Source organism: Mustelus asterias, chromosome 9 (assembly GCF_964213995.1).
Source record: "Mustelus asterias chromosome 9, sMusAst1.hap1.1, whole genome shotgun sequence".
In the NCBI taxonomy this organism is placed as follows: Eukaryota; Metazoa; Chordata; class Chondrichthyes; order Carcharhiniformes; family Triakidae; genus Mustelus; species Mustelus asterias.
In genome coordinates, this window is record NC_135809.1 from 61,113,105 (window position 1) to 61,134,574 (window position 21,470).

At 42.3% G+C, this 21,470-nt stretch overlaps 1 protein-coding gene across 3 annotated transcripts in view; it reads left to right on the plus strand.

Annotated features, from left to right (window-relative positions):
* The first annotated feature begins 451 nt into the window (after positions 1–451).
* creb3l2 (cAMP responsive element binding protein 3-like 2) overlaps positions 452–21,470 on the plus strand; it is a 96,774-nt gene continuing 75,755 nt past the window's right edge. For all 3 annotated transcript variants that reach the window (XR_013498744.1, XM_078220262.1, XM_078220261.1), the window contains exon 1: positions 452–659. Coding sequence is in view for 2 of the 3 variants with exons in the window: in XM_078220262.1 (XP_078076388.1) it covers positions 558–659 (102 nt within the window). In the remaining variant the exon portion in view is untranslated. The remainder of the gene's footprint in view (positions 660–21,470) is intronic.

Genomic DNA, 21,470 nt, shown 5'->3' on the forward strand with positions numbered 1-21,470 from the left:
GTAGAACATCATGGCTGGACCCCGCTCTTCGTGCGCAGTCATGATGTGGAGATGCCGGCGTTGGACTGGGGTAAACACAGTGAGAGTTTTAACAACACCAGGTTAAAGTCCAACAGGTTTATTTGGTAGCAAATGCCATTAGCTTTGTGCGCAGGACAGGAGAAGAATTCCCTTCGCTAAAATGGCCTTTCAAGCAGATTCCCTCCACGCACGTGCAGGGGGAGAGACTCCAACTGTCACGCACGCTCGCGCGCCGCGCCGCGCCCCGCCCCCTCTGCACGAGCACCGCCTCCATCTCCAGTCAGGAGAGAGAGGCGGGAACTATTCACCAGAAAGGCGAAGTGGCTCCAGCCTATTGGCTGAAGCTGCTACCAATAAGAAACGGCGTCTCCGGGGCTGCCCGGTGTTCGATTGGTCCAGGCAGCTGCCAGTCAAACTGTTTCCCGCCCCTTCCGGTGGGTGTCGGGACAGAGGGGGGAGGAAAAACAGAACGAGAGAGACAGAAAAAGACAGCTAGGGTTGTTGCCTTAACCGGGGTTAAAAACACAGCGGCAGTGATGGAAGTACTGGACGCTGACACTATCGATCCCCTCCAGTGGGATACCAAGCTCAGTGAGCTCAATCTCTCAACGGGACAATGCGAGGTCCTTTACACGACGGTAGGCAGTTGGACTGTTTAACTGGGAGCTGTGTGGGCCCGACTCTGTCCTTTTCATCGCTTTACCTGCTGGAGCTGCAGCTTCCTGTGTCTGCTCTTGGGAGAGGAGGGGAGGGGAGGGGGGCGTTGGTTTGCCCTGTCCGCACGCACTCTCTCCAAGACTTGACTTGCTCAAGACAGGATGATGCCACTTCCAGCTGTGGGACTGTCTGGAAACATTTCATGAAATATGTCAATCAGACTCCAAAACTTTTTGTTCCCCCCCACACCTTCCCTTGACTTGTGCTAAATGTTTGTATGTGATCTTATCTGGGTGGGGGCACAGTCTCATCTTGTAAGATGAGAAGGCATTTGATCTGGTACTGCCACCCTGCAGTGATGTGTAGTGCATTTGGCTTTGTCCCCCGGCTGGCTTTGAACCAGAGCTTGGTAGCCAGGGTTTCTGCCAAATCCGAATCTTTGCCAAACCCAAGATATCATTGTTGGTGATGCTTGGTTGGTTCATCTCCCAAGTTTCGCATCCAGATTTCTTGTTGATTTGCCCAACGTTCTTCCCTTACTTCATGCTACCAATCAAAGCAAATTAGCTGCCCATTCATCCTGTTGATTTCTGAGATCTTTTGTGTAATACGGTTGTAGTATTTACTAGTTAATTTTAAATGGATGGCGAGCTGTTAATTAGTGTGAACTTGTTATAATAGTAATAACTCCTTTTGGCTTTATGGTTTATTTTTTAGGTTTACCCTTGTGTGATTTGCATGTTGTCTTCCCTTCATCATACCACAGCAAGTTAGGCTATTGTGACTTAAGAATTAATGGAAAGAGAAATGCTCTTTTGGGAAGGTGCAGTCATTGTGATTACTCAAAAGCCTTGGCTCAGAGAGTGGTTAGAATGTGGAATTTGCCACCATGTGCAAAGATTGGGATGAATATCATAGACCCATTTAAGTGAAAGCTAGATCAATAAATGAAAGGAAATGCTGATTAAGTGAGAGAGGATTCATTTAGAGCATGAACACTGCTAAATCATTTGGGCCAAATTGGCTGTTTCTTCAGTAAATTCCATGAAGGATCCAGTTGTAAGCATAGTGAATTAAGTTTGAAGCAGCACTAATATTGCTGTATGACTGAGAAGCTAATGAGTAGTTATGAGTTTATTTGGTGTGGTTTTATATTTAGTCTCTCTCTGGCAGTAGATGTCTAGATTTATATCTGGCAGAAGCAGTTTCTGGACCTATGTTACTAAGAATCTGTATGCATTGGGCTGCTTTATGCCACTTATGATTGAGAACTTCCATCAGATTTGGAGAAAATGCACTTGTTATTGATTAAATCCCTTGATGTGGCTATTTCAGCATGTTGCATTCAATTAGTTGTTTCTGTTCGCACGTACGAGGACTATGTTGCTGATATTTTGAATGAGAAATAATGAAAGAAGTGGAAGTAAACTGGATGTGTTGTGACAGTTCCTGAACATGCCAATGCTGAAAACTGCTCAAACTCTGCAGGGATGGATGACACAGCAACCAGTGAAACTTAAATGAGACTGGAATACAAAAAATAAAGAAGTCTTCCTGGGCTTTTGTAATCTGCAGGGTCTTAGTGAGACTCAATTGGGAGTACTGTGTACAGTTTTGGCCACCATAGCCTAGGTTGAATTTATGTGCCTGAGAGGAAGTGCAACAAAGGTTCATCAGAGGGAATCCTGGGTTGATTGGATTGGCCTATGAAGAAAGATTGAGCAGATTAGGCCTATATTCCCCAGAGTTTAGCGGAATGAAAGGGGATTTTATTAAAACAATTCTTACGAGGCTTCAGAGAGTAGGTGCTGGAAAATATCTTCCCTGGCTTGGGAGTCTAGAACACAGGGTCACAGTCTCAGAATAAGTTTAGAACTGAGATGGGGAGCAGAAATCTCTTCTTTCAAATTATCTTTTGAATTCTCTGTCTCACAGAGCCATGGATGCTTGATTATTGAATATTTAAGACAGATATTTTGCACACTATATTCCAGAGACGTGGGGATACTGTGTGAAGATGAAGTTGAGCTTGAAGATTAGCCATGATCTCAGTGAATGGCAAAACAGGATTGAAGGACTCAATGGCCTACTCCTGCTCCTGTTTCTTGTGTTATGATTTTGTCTGTCAGCACACAGACACCCAACTGGTCCAGTGCCCCAGGTATTTATTTTCCTAACCCTAGAGAGGGTTTGAATATATTAGTTTGCCAGTCTACATCATCCTGGCTTTCACTTGTACCACTTGACACAGTGATGTTGCAATCAGCATTCCAAAGCTTAAGATTCGGATGGACTGGTTGAACCACTTCTACTGTGTATCTCATTTCAAATCTAATTGCATGAGGTCCTGTGTTGCTTCTTGCCAACAGGTTAGACAAATATGAGTCCAGTATTGATGTCAGTTGAGTTGTTTGTATTGCTTGATGAAGGTGGTTCCTTGGTTGATATCTTTCAACTCTGGTCATCTCGCTGCCATCTATTTGTGACATTGAGTTGGGAATGCGATGGATGATGGTTTACCTTTGGCTATGGAATTCCTCCCTTTCAGAGCTCAAGCCTATAGTCCTTCTGGAGAAGGACGGTATGGGTGCTTCCTTTTTAAGCTGCTCACCAGGACCTTTGGGGAAGAAAGAAGGGGACAAGAGTCTAAGTACCTCCATTATTTACTGTTGATGTGATTTTTCTTCTGTGTGCCTCTCATCCACCCTAGATTGTCAAAAAAAAGGATGATCATGTTGGTACGAGACACAGTGTGAAATCTTGTTCTCATTGTGTCTGTCTTGTGGTCTGTGATGAACAAAATAAAGTTCTACAACTGCTCTCCAGTGAAATATTGTTCATTTGGGAGCTGCTCCAACCTCGCCTTTACTGGGTTAATGGATTGGAATTTGGTTTTGTTTCTTAGGTTTTTATTTGTGATGACTAACTTGGCTCTTGAGTCATCCTAGATAAACAGTGATTTTTATAAAAACATTTGATGCAGTTCTGCCTAGAGTGTGAACAAGGTACAGAGTGTGTGTGTTGAAATGGTATTTAATCCCTCTCATTTAAGAGATATCGGAGAGGTTGTACCAGGCAGAGGTCGAAGTATTATTGATAATTAGCTGCTTGCAAATGGTGACTGAGTCAGGTAGTTTTCACTAAGTGAAGTTCTGTAACTAAGTATTTTGGATATCTGTTCAAATGCATTGTTAATAGCCAAAATAATAAATCAGTGGCCTTGTTAACTTTTTAATTTGATATTCCTGTTGTAGTCAATGCTAAACATGGGAACCCACACAAAAGCTTGTTTTCAGAATCACAAACATATTTGCTGGTAGGATTTATTTGAAGGATTCCGTTAATTATTTGGTAAAGTTGGTTCCTTTCATTTTAGTCAGTGAAATATCAGTTCTACCACATGCTGTTAAAGTCCATGTCTTTGATTACATTTTTAAAAAGAAACACCCAGCCCATGATCCAATGTCAATTTAACTACTATAATTAAATAGTTTTATCTATCTTTGTCATGTTAGTTCATGATCTTTAGTTGTAGAACAGCCCATGTTTTTATGAGACATCCATGATAATCAGCTGAGGAGTCATCTTTGACCATATTCTGTCTGGTTCAGCTTCACCAGTGCTTGTGTGAGCAGTGCTTGCTTTCTCAACAACCCAGGGTACATCTTTTTTTACTTTTCAATTTCTATTTAAATGATTTCCCTAATCTCAGAATTTCTAACAATTTTGCTACATACATTGGGTACTACAATATTACACATGCTGCTGTGTATATTCTTCAGTCTTTTTACAGAAGGCATATTGAAAATCATTTTATTGAGCTGAGACAACTGCAAACCAACAAAGTGGTTTATACATTACTTATTCATTAAAATAACTGATATGCATCTTGCTGCCACTTTCGAGCTGACTACCCACAAGTTTATTGCTGAGTTTTTTGTTACTGGCTGCTTGAATTTACTGGATGAATACCATCAAAAAGACACAACAGACTATCCTGATTATTGCATTATGACAGAATAACAGGTATGAAACGTCTCTGTGCTCATATATCATACACGTTGTCAGGATAAAGACAACATCACAAAATTAGGATTATAATCTCAAGGAAGCAAAGTTCAGGATTAACGATGAACTGCAGGATAAAATAACCACTCACTGATCTTAAAAAGGCCAAAGCATGGCAGTTTCATTGAGCAACATTCAGGATCCATCCAGAGTTTCACCGAGGCCTCTGCACCTCCATTATTATGTCATCCCAAAGCCCCGTCAAAGAAAAGCCTTTTCTTTGACGGGGCTTTGGGACGACAAAATGGTGGAGGTGCAGAGGCTTTGGTGAAACTCTGGATGGATCCTGAATGTTGCTCAATGAAACTGCCATGCTTTGGCCTTTTTTCATTCATTATCTGAGAGATTTGAACTTTGGGTGGCTGGTAGGTTGCTTCTTCAATTCCTCACCTGCTCGCCAATTGTAGAGAAAATCAGGGTGTGGGTGGTCATGTGATGGAAGCATGGGAGTGGCTGCGTTTTCTTGAGCTCTAGTGCTACTCATCTTTTAATCTGTTTTTTACCCTGATGCGCAACCCATAATTATGATGTGTATAATCTGTGCTATTTTCCTGGAAGATCCTGGTTGAATTTGGGCGAAGGGGAGCTGAGCTAAGTTGAGAAAATCCTTGTTTGATTGAAGCGGTTGGAGACAGCCTCGGTGGGGCCCAGTTCACAGTGGTGTTGATATAATGGCTGTGATTATGCATGAAGTTGTGGACGACTGTTACTGCTCCCCGGCATAGATTATTGGTGCTCGTACTGATGAACTGCAAAATTTCCTAAAGAGAATGGATGAAGCAGAGAAGTGAATCCTGTCAATGGAGAGAACAGTTTCCTTGGTGGGAGCTCACCTTGAGTCCTTGGAAATCCTGCAGCATGGTGTGTCATGAACACATCCTGGCTGACTCAGGGAGATGAGGCTGGCAAAGGCATATCCGTGGGCCTGGTCTCCCAAGGGGTGCTGGGGTACAACTCCCAGCCGAATTTAAGAATGTACTGCTATGTCTTCACAATCTTGATTTTTGTTTTAAGGGCTGGGCGTCTGGAGTTCGATGAAGCACATTGTAACTGGTCTTCGAGGCTTGGGGTTAGTCAAAGCCTCCGACCACTGGTCTTGCCGTGTTTGTCGAGAAGGGTTGGAGGCAGCCGGACATGTCTGATCCTTGCCACCCACCAGGGCCTAGGCTTTTCTTTGATGGGGCTCTGGACGACAAAATGGTGGCGGTGCAGAGGCTTCGGTGAAACTCTGGATGGATCCTGAATGTTGCTCAATGATACTACCATGCTTTGGCCTTTTTAAGCTCAGTGGGTGGTTATTTTATCTTGCAGTTCATCATTAACCTGAACTTTGTTCCCTTGAGATTATAATCCTGATTTTTGTGATGTTTTTTATCCTGACAACGTGTATGGTATCTGAGCACAGAGGCGTTTTATACCCGTTATCCTGTCATGTTGCGATAATTAGGATAGCCTGTTTTGTCTTTCTGATGGTATTCATCCATGGCGTGCCCTGTTTGTAGGTCTCCTTCTTTCCACTGGGGTGTATGCTGAGTTGGTTGTATGACATGAGGGTTGTGCTGCATTTACCTAGGTTTTTTTGTGTTGTAATTCTTGTATTTACACGGAGGGAGTACAACTTTTAGTACCCTTCACTTTTTTAATTAAGATGAATAGTGCCACAGTAGGGTGGTGGGTGGGTGGATTGGTGTAGATATGTCTGGTATGGCATTAAGCCCTCTTTGTGGGTGAAGAGAATCCCACGTTAGAATGATTGGGGTCATGATTTTCTTTTGTAATTTTGTTGTTCTGGGACTTAAGAATTCTTGCTTGTTCCCTGAGAAAGTACAGGCTGACCATGTATCCTGGAAAAGACTGGGCACTTTTTTTGTTGTTGACATCTCTGGTGTTGTTGGCATGGGGGAATTATGCTCTGGTGCACGCCTGGGTGTAGTTGACTAATCCTTGGATATCTAGCCTTGTTAGGTTGGTCTTCTATTTTGATTTGGCTGCATGGGTAGTGGCAGTGGTTACTTGATTACTTAGCTCATGGACTGTATGGTGGCCATATCATAGAATTCTTACAGTACAGGAGGCAGCCATTCAGCCCATCGAGCCTGCACCGACAGCAATCCCACCCAGGCTCTATCTGCATTATCTCACGTATTTACCCTGCTAATCCCCTGATACTAAGGGCCAACAACTAATCAGATATGGCTAGTTCTTCACTTTCGCTGGAAGGTAAAATCTTGGGAAATGGCGTGTCTGTGTCATTGTTTAAAACAAGTCCGAATGGCTAGTTAGTAACTTTGAATGAAAGTGATCATTGCTAGTAGGAAAGGACCTTGCTGTTCAACTCACCACCCTTGGCATCTTTCCATTGTTCAAAAACTACAGAAACATCGATAAACAGACTGTCATGATGCTCACATTTTTTTATTCAACGACCATCCATCATATGAGGCCTAGACATTCCATGTGAATGAGTGGTATTGTAATTTATATAGGAAGGACTATGTCATTGATTTTTAATTCCTGTTTACAGGTTTTATTTTAAATTGCAACTGCATTAAGATTTCTAAAATAAACCGATATAAGATGTGAGCTTTTGTGTTTCGAATTCTGATGCAATTACTGGTGCTGCTTGCCACGAGCCTCTGAAGCTTCAGTCTAAGCTGTGCCAGATTTCCCTTGCACAGGGCTTTCCTTTAGTTGACTGAACATTTGATTATATCAATCTGATTATTCTTTGGGTTGCATCAGAAAATGTTCAGTTTTCTCGATGAGCTGGATCATTTTCAGCTTTTTATTTTTATCGCACTGGCACTGCTGGCTTCTGCAGTGTGGGGCTTTGTACAGCCAACAGCTGGAGTAATTGCCTGATTTACTGCAGCTGGGAAGAAGTTATTTCCCCCCACCCCTCAAAAAAACTTGCTTGTGGCCTCAAGTTTTTTTTTGGCATCAGTATCGGGTTCTTGAAACCTGTATGTAGGAGCCGGTGGCAGACACTAGCTTATAAAACAAGTGACTAAATTTGATTTGGTATTCTTCTCGGCAGGAACTGTATTGTACATCATGCAGATTTTATGCTCTCCTACAATGAACAATTGATTAGTCTCTCTGCTTTAGGAACATCACCAGATTACCATGAATGTTTGTCCTGGCTTCGAAGTAAATTTCCAGTTCTGTTTTGAAGTTAAATGATATATTACAAATTCCTACCTGTGTTCATCTGCCATGGGAAATAGCAGTATCACTAAGATGCTTTTTATGTTACTGGCCAGATTTTGTGTGCAAAACCAAGAAGGGCCACTGCTCTCGCCAATCTTCCTATGAAGTGGTGGCAAAAAGTAAAAGCAGATCCAGGCTACCAATGTTATTTTGGTCAGTATGTGCCAGCTACCTGTGCCATTTTGGTCAGCAACTACTAATGGAGTATTGATGTTGCATCAGAGTATTAGACAGAGAAAATTGATTACATGACACATCACTGAATAGCACATTTGCTAGTTCTAGTTAGACCAGTGGCAACCAAAAAGACCCAGTTAAACCAGGATTTCCTTGTCACCAGTCTGCAAATAAAAGCTTGACATATTTTTGTTGATGAGACTGTTAGCTGCAGGAGTCTGTAAATGCATTTTTAAAAAATCACTCATGAAAGTTAGATGTACGGTTTAAAAAAAAACCTCTGGCTATTTAAATCAAACTTAATATTTTGGAACTGACACAGTTTAATGTTTGGGATGTTGTGGACAAGGAACGGACCCTTCACCTTTAAGTGAATAATTGTCCTGTAGAAAGTGCACACTCCCGGTAGGTTTGAGTTCTAAACATCTAGTTGCTGAGGGTAATGCTGTTGGACTTTCAACTGCTGTATCACATTTCACGTTATTCTGGATAGTGGCCTTTGTGCATGTGCATATTGTACAGAAGATGGTGACTTTGAGAAGGCAGCTACTTTTTTTTTGAAAAGGAAGAGCAAACAAATTTATTATGAAATATTTAAAACCTAACAAAAATTGATTGCTGACAAGAATGCAACTGAACCAGTTCAGTTGTTTCTTTTTATGGCCAGAGAGAATGCGGTGCCGAGCAACAACAATTGTGTTATTTAGAACATACTTGCACTTGCGGATAAATAAACAAATTAGGAGCAAGAGTAGGCCTTCGAGCCTGCTCCGCCACTCAATAGAAGCATGGCTGATGTGGTTGTAACCTCAATGTCATTTGCCTACCCCATATAACCTTTCATCCCTTGCTTCTTAAGCCTTTTCACCAGTGCCTTAAAAATGAAGAGACTGCTTTCACCATGTTTTGAGGTAGAGATCTAATGACTCGTGACCCTCAGAAGAAAAATCTTCTCATCTTTGTCTTAAATGGGCAACCCCTTATGATTAAACAGTGACTCCTAGTTCTAGATTCGCCATAGAGGATAACATCCTTACCAATTCCATTCTATTATCATTATTGAATGGCGGGGCAGGCTCAAGGGGCCAAACGGATCCTGAAGGGTCATATGAACATACAAATTAGGAGCCAACCAATCAAGTCACCTCTTGCTCTTCAAAACTCCAGGGAATACAAGCCTAGGTTCAACCTTTCCTCATAAGACAACCTGCTCATTCCAAGTAATCATCTAGTAAAGTTTTAAATATGCAATTAATGTGTGAATCCAGAAAATATTGGAAGAAAATAGCAGACTGGAGTGAATTGAGCACAGGTTCTAGAGATTTGCTTATTAGAAAATGATGCGAGTCATTATTTTATGCTATTATTTTCCAGCAAGATCGGGCCTGTTTAGAAGCATTTTTTTAAAAACCCCATGCTTGATTGTATCCAAGCAGTGTCAGCAAATAGAGCTCTTAAGTTCAATTTGGGTAGGGATCGTTTGTAGTTAACTGCTTCAAGTTGGAATCCTTGTAGTTTTTGTGATCATTTTGAGCTGTTTTGGCTGTTGGCAGAAAATTGTCCACTAATGCTGTTTTTGAAACTGAATGAATGATAACTTCCCCTCATAAAATCTTGGAGAACATTGTTAATTAGAGAGCATTTATGCATGATACCTCTGAGGGACATTGTATATGTAATTTGTTTTTTTCCATTTATGGGATGTGCACATTGCTAGCTTGGCCAGCATTTATTGCCCCTCTCTAGTTGCCCTTGAGAAGGTGGTGGTGAGCTGCCTTCAAACTCCTGCAGTCCATGTTGTGTAAGTACACCCATAGTGCTGTTGAGCAGGGATTCCAGGATTTTGACCAAATGACATGGTGAAGGAATGGCAATATATTTCCAAGTCAGGATGGTGAGTGACTTGGAGGGGAACCTCCAGGTGGTGGTGTTTCCAGGTCTCTGCTGCTCTTGGCCTTCTAGATTGTAGTGACTGTGGGTTTGGAAGATCCTGTCTAAGGAACCTTGGTGAGTTTCTGCAGTGTATCTTGTGGATGGTACACACTGCTGCCACTGTTCACTGGTGGTGGAGGGAGTGAATGTTTGTGGAAGGGGTTGTAATCAAGCGGGCTGCTTTGTCCTTGATAGTGTTGAGCTTCTTGAGTGTTGGAGCTGCACACTTCTAATTTGTACCTTGTAGTTGGTGGATAGGTTTTGGGGAGTCAGCAGATGAGTTACACTCCACAGGATTCCTAGCCTGAGCGTGTGATCTGATACTGTCACTGCAAGGGAAACCAGACATCAGGGTCTGAGTGAACAAGCAAGCATGCATCTCCTTTACTGATGAGATTGAAGGATTATGAAATTAACAGTACGAAGACTGAGAAGGAAGTGTAAATTAGAGGTGGTGAATTCAATGGAAAATCAGGTCAGGGAAGAGCAGGAAAGATATTTGAGAGGAAAAGAAAACTAAAAACAGAAGGTGACTTCACACTTGTAATAGTTAATGTCAGTGCAGTAAAGTTTTGGCAGTGATTACCACTTTGTTAAAGGAGTACTTAGATTGAAAGGAAGGAACTTAACTTTCAGTGGTGAATTTAGTTTGCATCTTTTATCAAAAAATACTGTAACCTTTCCAATCTGGAAATCTATTGTTCAGAAACACCAGCTGTCCAGTAATTTTTTTTGCACATTCCCTTGATGTCATTGGTATCATTTTAGAACAGTACTTTGGCAGCGGAAACATAGAAATACAGTATGTACATAAGTGAAACAATTTTTATTGTTGCTTTATTATTTATGTTTCAGGCAAACATTTATATCTACGGTGTCTTCCAGCTAACGTACTTGCGATTAAGTATTCTAATGTCATTCTATAATCTAGAAAATTCCCAAATCCAGAAATGACTTAGTCCCAATTATTCTAGACTTGAGATGTCACTGTCCACAGCATATTCATTCAGTTCAATGGTGAGGCAGACTGCAAGATGCCTTTTTCGCAAAACTAACCTCAGTGTTGCATCTCAGCTGGCAACTTTCAGTTTTCTTGTTTAGCATCTGTCCTCACCTGAAGTTACTGTAACATTTACACATGAATTATCACGAACATCATTAGCTTTGCCATTACTTTGTAAGTTATGGGCCTCTGTTTCTTGCTGTCTTCTCCTGTCACTATTGGCTCTGTCAGCTGTAAGGCTGTTCTACATCCTTCCACCATATTTCCCTCCCTACATTCTGGAGGTTGCCTCCTGCGTCCTGGCTTGTATTCTTTTCCCCTTGGCCTTCAAAAATTGCCTTTTTAAAAACCCTACAAACTTTATTTTCTTTTATCCCCTGCTTCTCACTGTGTCTACTGTTTTCTGCTCTGTGCAGGGCGCACAAAATATCTTGGTACACACAAAGGACTCTAGGCATTATTGGCTAAGTGTAGTTTTTGATGTCGCTTGAAGTAAACCTGTTGATTTCTCAGAAGTTGGATCTCTTTTAGTCTTTTTCTCAAAGGCAGCATTCTAATTAATGAGTTGCTGTTTTGTGTCCCTGGAAGAAGCAAATAAAGTACTACTTGCATGGTGACTTTGGTTCACATCTGTCAGTAATAGCAGTGGCAAATGCAAAATGACGCCAAGCAATTTGCAAAAAAAAAAATTCTTGGAGTGCAGTGGTCCTTATGTAGGAAAAGAGAAATTCTTTGGTACCAGCAGTGACCCATCATCTCCAATGAGACGAATGACATTGGTACATTTTCCTTGTGATATTGAGCATTGGCCAGGGTCCTAGTTAAAAGTTCCTGCCTTTTGAATAGCGCTTTGCTGGTCTTTGTCCATTGAAAAAGTAGAGGAGGCCTCAGTTTAACTGCACCCGGATACTGCAATGCTCACTGAAGTAAATATAGCATGTGCCTTTTGTGCTCCCGTTTTCTGGTGTAGGCGAGTTGGTTTCTCCAACTGCTCATTTTAAGCCAGAAATTTTATTTTTACTTTTTCTTATTTCACCCTCCTCAAGTTGCCACTATTTTCTAATGGTGAATTTGTGCTGTTTTCATATTGACTTTAGAATACTGGGAAACAGGTCAATTGGAAGCAGTTTGGGAATATAAATTCTCAGTACTGCAAATTGAATTTAAGAGTTTGGACACTGTAATTGGGGGAAAGAAACTTTCTGTGTATGGTTGTTTGCAGAGGTTGATAAGTAAATGAAAGTCTTGTCCGTGCACATGAGTGTGAGTAAGCAAAGGATTTTCTTAATAAAGGCTCTTTGAGAAAGAGGACTGTATCCACAGATGGCATCCAGATGTGTGACTATTCGAGCACATACCCAGGAGACATCTAGGCAGACATGTCTCAAGTGAATGAATAAAAACTAGTTGTTTTTGCATGCTGGACTGTACAATTCCGATTAGTGTGTTTGTCATTAAGGGCAAGTCAGATTATAGATTTTGAGCAAGTCTTAGAACTGCAGTGCAGCATTTCCTTGCTGGGATTCTGAAATAATAACACATACTTTAAATTTTCATTATTTTAATGGCGAAATTGCCATACTGAATCCTATGAGCATCGTGTTTGTTCCTGTGTTGCAATTAAGTAGCTGATTTAGTGAAAATGGAATCTGTTTGCTAGCAAATTCCGATTCACAATCTTGTACTTTTGTGCTGGAGGCTGCTCAACCTTTATTATTGTACAGATCAACCACTCTTGCTATTCTAAGTAAGGTTATTGTGCAAGAGCTGCAACAGGATATCTATTCTCTGGAGATGGGAGAGAAACTACATTGCATGACAGACAGTTCCCTGGCAAATGTCCTTTGAAGTTTAACAACACCAGGTTAAAGTCCAACAGGTTTATTTGGTAGCAAAAGCCACACAAGCTTTCGGAGCTCCAAGCCCCTTCTCCACGAAATATCCTTTGATACAGCCTTGAGCAACCTTAATACAAATATCTGAGCTAACATCTTATTTCTCCAGTTATGCAACTCTGAAGATTGTGCTTCTAATAGCACACCCCCTGCTTCTCCCATCCTCTTTACCCACACCTTCCCATAATTATTGACATTTTATTTCTCCATTTCTCTCAAAGACAGTTACTTGCATTTCTGTCACCTTGTTCCTATTCAGGAAAACTGTGGCATGAAGTCACCAATGATTCATTTGTATGGCTTACCTTGACACTAGGTGCCTTTTATATACTTAGGTTAAATTATGACGGGTAATTTGCAAGTGGTCAGTACTTTTAAAATTCATTCATGGGATGTGAGCTTTGCTGGCAAGACCAATGTTTCTTACCATGTCTAATAGCCTTTGAAAAAGTGGTGAGCTGCTGCCATCTTGAACCACTGCATTTCATGTAGTACAGGTAAACCCACAGTGCTGTTCAAAAGTTACAAGATTTTGACCCAGTGACAGTGAAGGAATGATATAGTTCCAAGTCAAGATGGCTTGAAGAGGCATTTGCAGATGTGGTGTTCCCATATATCTGCTGCCCTTGTTCTTCAATGAGGACCATAAGCTGTGGGAGCAGAATTGGGCCATCCAATCCATCGATCTGCTCCACCATTCAATGAAATCATGACTGACCTCAACTCCACTTTCCCACCATGTCCCCATAGCCCTTAATTGCCTTACTGATTAAAAATCTGTCTACCTTAACCTTGAATATATCGACCCAGCCTCTACAGTAAAGAATTCCACAGATTCATATCCCTCCTGAGAGAAAAATCCTCCTCATCTCTGTCTTAAGTGGGCGACCCTTTACTTTGAGATTATGCCCTCTGGTCCTAGACTCTCCCACAAATCAACTTCTCAGAATCTACCCTGTCAAGCCTGAGAATCGTATGTCTCAATAAGGTCACCTCTTATTTTTCTAAACTCCAATGATAGCAGGCCCAACCCACTCGATCGCTCCTCATAAGAAAATTCTGCTCTACCTGGGGTCAACCTATTGAACCTTCTCCGAGTTGTCTCAAGTACCAGTATATTTTGGATGAGGGGACTAATGTTCACATTATTCCAGGTGTAGTGTAACTCATGTTTTAGTTTTGGCAAGACTTCCTATTTTTATACTCCATTCCCTTTGAAATAAAGGTCAACATTCCATTTGGCTTCCCTATTATCTGCTGAACTTGCATAAATCACAACTTAATATACATGAGGACTCCCAATTCCTGTGTTGTAGTTTTCTGCAGTCTTTCTCCATTTAAATAATATTCAGCTTCTTTACTCTTCCTATGAAAGTGCCTAACACTTTTTCCATCTGCAAATTTTTTGCCCTCATTTAACCGGTCTATAGACTGTGTCATTCTCACCACTTGCCTTCCCACCTATTTTGTGTCATCCACAAACTTGGCTATAATGCGTTCACTCATCTAAGATGCCCTCATCTTAGTCATTATTATATGTTGTAAATAATTGTGGCCCCAGCACTGATCCTTGTGGCATTCCACAGGTTGTCATCCTAACATGTCCCTCCTATCCCAAATCTTCATCTATTAGTTAGGCAATCCTTTATCCATGCTAATATACCACCCTAGCACCATGGGCTCAGCCTTGACCTGCTCTTGTAGCCAGCTAGTTTATATGACTGGTCTAGTTAAGTTTCTGGTTAATGGAATCTCCCAAATGATGATGATTGGGGAAATTCAGCAATAGTAATGCTGTTGAATGTCTTGGGGTGATGTTTAAATCCTATCTGTCCAAGCCTGAATGTTGTCCAGGCCTTGCTACATGCATGTTTGGACTACTTCAGTATCTGAAGAGATGTGGATGGTATTGAATACTGTACAATCATCAGTGAACATCCTCACTTTAGAGCTTATGATGGAAGGTCATTAATGAGGTAGCTAAAAACAGTTGAGCCTAGGATACTGCTTCAAGGAACACTTGTACAGTGTCCTGAGGCTAAGATCAGCCTTGAAGAAGCACAACCATTTTACTTTGTGCTAGGTACAACACCAATCACTGGAGAGTTGCACCTGAATCCCAGTGAATTCAGTTTTGCTGTGGCACCGTGATGCCACACTTAGTCAAATACTGCATCACTTTTACCTCATTGCACTTTAATCCATGTTTGGATCAAGGTTATCTTGAGGCCTGGAGCTGAGTGATCCCAGCGGAACTGAAACTGAACATCCATGAAAGGTTATTGTTGAGCAAGTATTGGTTTGAGTTCATGATGCTTTGTAATTTTGCTGATTGAGTAGATTGATTGACTGGTAATTGGTTGGTTTGAGTTTGTCCTGCTTTTTGTTGACATACGTGGGCAATTTTCTCCATTGTCAAGTGGATCGCAGTTTTGTAGCTATACTTGCTGATTGTATTTACAGTAATGAAGGAGACCATTCGATCTATCAGGACTATAGCACTCCAAAACTAATCTCATGTGCCTGTTGTCTCCTAATAATTACGTTTCAGTCCAAAATGAATCCCATTTTGCAGCACTCACTTGCATCAACTGCAAACTAAGCTTTTCTTTCTAGTATTAGAAAGGGAGTGAAAGCTTCTGGGAGTGTCCTGGATGCTGAACACAAATATTTTGAGTAAAACTCGAGCATAACAGACATTACGTGTTTAAGACAGATGTTTCAGATTCTTTCAATGCTGCTAATTGAGCAGGTCTGTCTGTAGTTTGAACTTGTCCATAGAATGCCAATAGATATTCAGAATTTAACTTGGCTGTAATTCAGACTGTTAACCATACAAACTGACAGCTTGTTAGGCTCTATAAAACTGCAAATGGTAATGGAAATCAATTTATTGTTTGAATGAATTGATGATTGGTAATGGATGCATTTTATCACAATCCTAATGCTGACCCCTTCCCTTTTAGCTAGGGAGTGACACATTTGTTTACTTTGATCTAAAATACTGAAGTTGAAGAAAATTAACTATTAGCCAGATTTAGCACAATAGGCTAAAATCTGTTTGAAATTGTTTGCTTGAATTACAGCAAGATTCCAGTTTAAATAAGAATATGTTTTTGTGTGCAGTACTTTCCACTTTGTCATAGAGTAGAAAAATGAACTCCCTCAAAAACAAATGTTTTTCATACCAGAGGATACAAGGTACTCTTCAAACTTGTACCTTTCGGAGAACTATTTAGATCAATAACTTCTGGAGACATTATTTTTCGATTGATAAAGTTATACATATGGATCAAATATGGGGAAAAGTACCGAAGGAAAGTGGAGGATTTTCAAGGAATGTTTGTCTGGAGCTCTGCATGACAACGTTCCGATGAGACAGGGGGGTGTTGGTAGGGTACGGGAACCGGGGTGCACGAAGGTTGTGATGAACCTGGTGAATAAGAAAAAAGAGGCGTACAGAAGGTTCAGAGAGCTAGGAGGTGTTAAGGATTTAGAGGAGTATACGGGATGTAGGAAGGAGCTTAAGAAGGAAATTAGGAGAGCGAGAAGGGGTCATGAGAAGACCTTGGCGGGTAAGATTAAGGAGAATCCCAAGGCTTTCTACAAATATGTCAAGAGTAAAAGGATGAGGTGTGAAGGCATAGGACCCTTAAAAGGTGAAGGGGGAAAAGTTTGTGCGGAACCGTTAGAAATGGCGGAGGTGCTTAATGAATACTTTACCTCGGTATTCACGGTGGAAAGGGATCTGGGTGGTTGTACTGCTGGTTTGCGGTGGACAGAAAGGATCGAGCATGTGGACATAAAGAAAGAGGATGTGTTGGAACTATTGAATGGCATCAAGGTTGGTAAGTCGCCGGGACCGGATGGGATGTACCCCAGGTTACTGTGGGAGGCGAGGGAGGAGATTGCGGAGCCTTTGGCGATGATCTTTGCATCGTCGATGGAGACGGGAGAGGTTCCGGAGGATTGCAGATGTGGTCCCTATATTCAAGAAAGGGAACAGGGACAGCCCGGGAAATTACCGACCGGTGAGTCTAACCTCGGTGGTTGGTAAGTTGATGGAGAGGATCCTGAGAGACAGGATTTATGATCATCTAGAGAAGTTTAGTATGATCAAAAGTAGTCAGCACGGCTTTGTCAAGGGCAGGTCGTGCCTTACGAGCCTGGTTGAGTTCTTTGAAAATGTGACCAAACACATTGACGAAGGAAGAGCGGTGGATGTGGTCTATATGGACTTCAGCAAGGCGTTCGATAAGGTCCCCCATGCAAGACTTGAGAAAGTGAGAGGGCATGGGATCCAAGGGGCTGTTGCCTTGTGGATCCAGAACTGGCTTGCCTGCAGAAGGCAGAGAGTGGCTGTGGAGGGGTCTTTCTCTGCATGGAGGTCAGTGACCAGTGGAGTGCCCCAGGGATCTGTTCTGGGACCCTTGCTGTTTGTCATTTTCATAAATGACCTGGATGAGGAAGTGGAGGGATGGGTTGGTAAGTTTGCTGACGACACCAAGGTAGGTGGTGTTGTGGATAGTTTGGAGGGATGTCAGAAGTTGCAGCGAGACATAGATAGAATGCAAGACTGGGCGGAGAAGTGGCAGATGGACTTCAACCCGGATAAGTGTGTAGTGATCCATTTTGGCAGATCCAATGGGATGAAGCAGCAGTATAATATGAAGGGTACCATTCTTAGCAGTGTAGAGGATCAGAAGGACCTTGGGGTCCGGGTCCATAGGACTCTTAAATCGGCCTCGCAGGTGGAGGATGCGGTCAAGAAGGCGTACGGCGTACTAGCCTTCATTAATCGAGGGATTGAGTTTAGGAGTCGGGAGATAATGCTGCAGCTTTATAGGACCCTGGTTAGACCCCACTTGGAGTACTGCGCGCAGTTCTGGTCACCTCATTACAGGAAAGATGTTGAAGCCATTGAAAGGGTGCAGAGGAGATTTACAAGGATGTTGCCTGGATTGGGGGGCATGCCTTATGAGGATAGGTTGAGGGAGCTTGGTCTCTTCTCCCTGGAGAGACGAAGGATGAGAGGTGACCTGATAGAGGTTTACAAGATGTTGAGAGGTCTGGATAGGGTAGACTCTCAGAGGCTATTTCCAAGGGCTGAAATGGTTGCTACGAGAGGACACAGGTTTAAGGTGCTGGGGGGTAGGTACAGAGGAGATGTCAGGGGTAAGTTTTTCACTCAGAGGGTGGTGGGTGAGTGGAATCGGCTGACGTCGGTGGTGGTGGAGGCAAACTCGTTGGGGTCTTTTAAGAGACTTCTGGATGAGTACATGGGATTTAATGGGATTGAGGGCTATAGATAGGCCTAGAGGTAGGGATATGATCAGCGCAACTTGTGGGCCGAAGGGCCTGTTTGTGCTGTGGCTTTCTATGTTCTATGTAAGCTGTAGTTTTTTTATATCAGTTGAGGAAAAAAAGATGATAATTTACCAATATCTGCTTGAGTAGTTTTGAGAAGGCCATCCTTTTTCATGCTCTGCAGGGAGGCCAAATAAAACTGTTTACTTTTTTCCAAGCTTGCTAAAGATTCAGTTCAGCTTTTCATCAGCTGTTTAAATACTGAAAGTTCTTGCTTATTTAGCTGAGCATTTCATTACTTTGGAATTAAGTTTGTGGGGCTGCAGTTTAATGGGATAACTGTTTGTGGAAGGATGTGCATATGAGAGGGTGGGCTGTAGAATTGTCCCTCCTACATTTTGGGTGGGACAAGTTGAAATGTATTAAGAAATAAAATGAAAGTCTACATTGTCATTGTGCTGCTATTATTCCCAAATTGATAATTGTCTGGAATGTGAAAAATATCAAAGGTCCCATTGTCTGCTTTACCTGGATTTTCACCACTGCATACTTGTCAAAAGTTTCTTTAATAACGCTTGCATTCTTTCCTCCTGTTCTGCTGTTAGGTTCACTCAGATTACAGAACAAGTACTTTTGGTGCTGCTTTGTAGAGGGGCTGATGCAATGAAATAAAATGACCCAGGAGCAAAGTTTATATTTCACTATCATCACTATTTATGTAATCAAAACTTTAAGACAGTAGGTGATCCAATTCAAGCCATGTCGTTAGTAAAATGTCCAGAAGTTTCATAATTGTACACCAGCACATTGTTCACAACATGAATACCATTACAACTGGCCTGCAGTGTTAGCGTGTTGAGGGCTCAAAGGGTTAATGTGTGGGACTGGAGGAACAGCACCAACCACACAATGATTTGATTTATTATTGTCACATGTATGAGCATACAGTGAAAAGTATTGTTTCTTGCACGTTATACAGACAAAGCATACAGTTCATAGAGAAGGAAATGAGAGAGAGTGCAGAATGTAGTATTACAGTCATAGCTCGGGTGTAGAGAATGATCAACTTAATGGAAGGTAAGTCCATTCAAAAGTCTGATGGCAGCAGGGAAGAAGCTGTTTGAGTCGGTTGGTATGTGACCTCAGACTTTTGTATCTTTTTCCCGAAGAAAGTGGAAGAGAGAACGTCCAGGGTGGGTGGAGTCCGTAATTATTCTGGCTACTTTGCTGAGGCAGTGGGAAGTGTAGACAGAGTCAGTGAATGGGAGGCTGGTTTGCATGATGGATTGGGCTACATTTACGACCTTTTGTAGTTTCTTGCAGTCTTAGACAGAGCAGGAGCCATTCCAAGCTGTGATACAACCAGAAAGAATGCTTTCTATGGTGCATCTGTAAAAGTTGGTGAGAGTTGTAGCTGACATGCCAAATTTCCTGAGAAAGTAGAGGTGTTGGTGGGCTTTCTTAACTATAGTGTCAGTATGGGAGGGCCAGGACAAGTTGTTGTTGATCTGGACACCTAAAAACTGGAAGCTCTCGACCCTTTCTACTTCGTCCCCGTTAATGTAGACAGGGGCATGTTCTCCTCTGCATTTCCTGAAGTCGATGACAATCTCCTTCATTTTGTTGATGTTGAGGGAGAGATTGTCACTGCAACAGTTCAGCAGATTCTCTATCTTGTTCCTGTACTTTGTCTCGTCACTGTCTGAGAACCAACCCTCTACGGTGGTATCGTCAACAAACTTGAAAATCGAGTTGGAGGGGAATTTGGCAGCACAGTCTTAGGTGTATAAGGAGTAATAGTAGGGGGCTGAGAACACAGCCTTGTGGGGCACCGGTGTTGTGGATGATCATGGAGGAGGTTGTTGACTATCCTTACTGATTGTGGTCTGTGGGTTAGGAAGTTCAGGATCCAGTCGTTTAGGGAGGAGCTGAAGCCCAGGCCATGGAGTTTGGGGATGAGTTTTGTCGAAATAATGGTGTTGAAGGCTGAGCTATAGTTAATAAATAGGAATCTGACATAGGTGGCTATTATCTAGCTGTTCCAGGGTTGAGTGCAGGGCCAGGGAGATGGCGTCTGATGTGGACCTGTTGCGACGGTAGGCACACTTTTTAGTAGATCTATGCAGTCTGGGAGGTTGGAATTGATTTGTGCCATGACTAGTCTTTCGAAGCACTTCATAATGATGGATGTCAGAACCACTGGACGATAGTCATTAAGATACGCTGCTTGGCTTTTACATAGAATACATAGGATCCTTACAGTGCAGAAGGAGGCCATTTGGCCCATCAAGTCTGTACCGACAACAATCCCACCCTAGGCCCTATCACGACAACCCCACACACTTACCCTGCTAATCCCTCTAACCTACACATCCCGGGAGACTAAGGGGCAATTTAGCATGGCCAATCCACCTAACCTGCACACCTTTGGACTGTGGGAGGAAACAGGAGCACCTGGAGGAAACCCACACTTGGACTGGGATGATGGTCGTCGTCTTAAAGCAGATGGCGGCTTCAGGTTGTTGTAAAGAGAGGTTGAAGATATCTGTGAATATCTCCGCCAGCTGATCCATGCAGGATCTGAGTGCTCGTCCAGGTACTCCATCCGGGCCAGTCGCTTTCCCTGGGTCGACCTTCGAGAAAGCTACTCTGACATTTGCAACGGTGAGCTCAGATACAGGTTCATCCAAGGCTTCCAGGGTGGAGGGCATGCTCTCGCTGACCTCTTGCTCAAAACGGACGTAGAATGCATTGAGCTCCTCAGGGAGGGGTGCGCTGGAGTGGCGATTTCACGTGCCTTCATCTTGTAGCCTGTTATATCTTGCAGACGTTGCCATAGTTGGCGGGGGTCTGTGGCTAGCTTGAGACTCCTAGCTTGGTCCTGACCTATACAAGCTTTCTTGTATAGGTCAGGATTGAATTGAACGCCTCAGACCTAGACTTCAGCAAGCAGTGGATACCCCTGTTCATCTGTGGTTTCTGGTTGGGAAACATGCGGATTTACTTCTTTGGCACACTGTCTTCTACACACCTATGATGAAGTCAGTAACTGTAGTGGCATACTTGTTCAGGTTGGTCACAGAGTTTCTAAATACTGACCAGTCCACTGACTCCAAGCAGTCCTGTAGGAGATCATCTGATTCTTAAGACCAACATTGTACAACTTTCTTTGATGGATTCTCCCACTTCAGTTTTTGCTT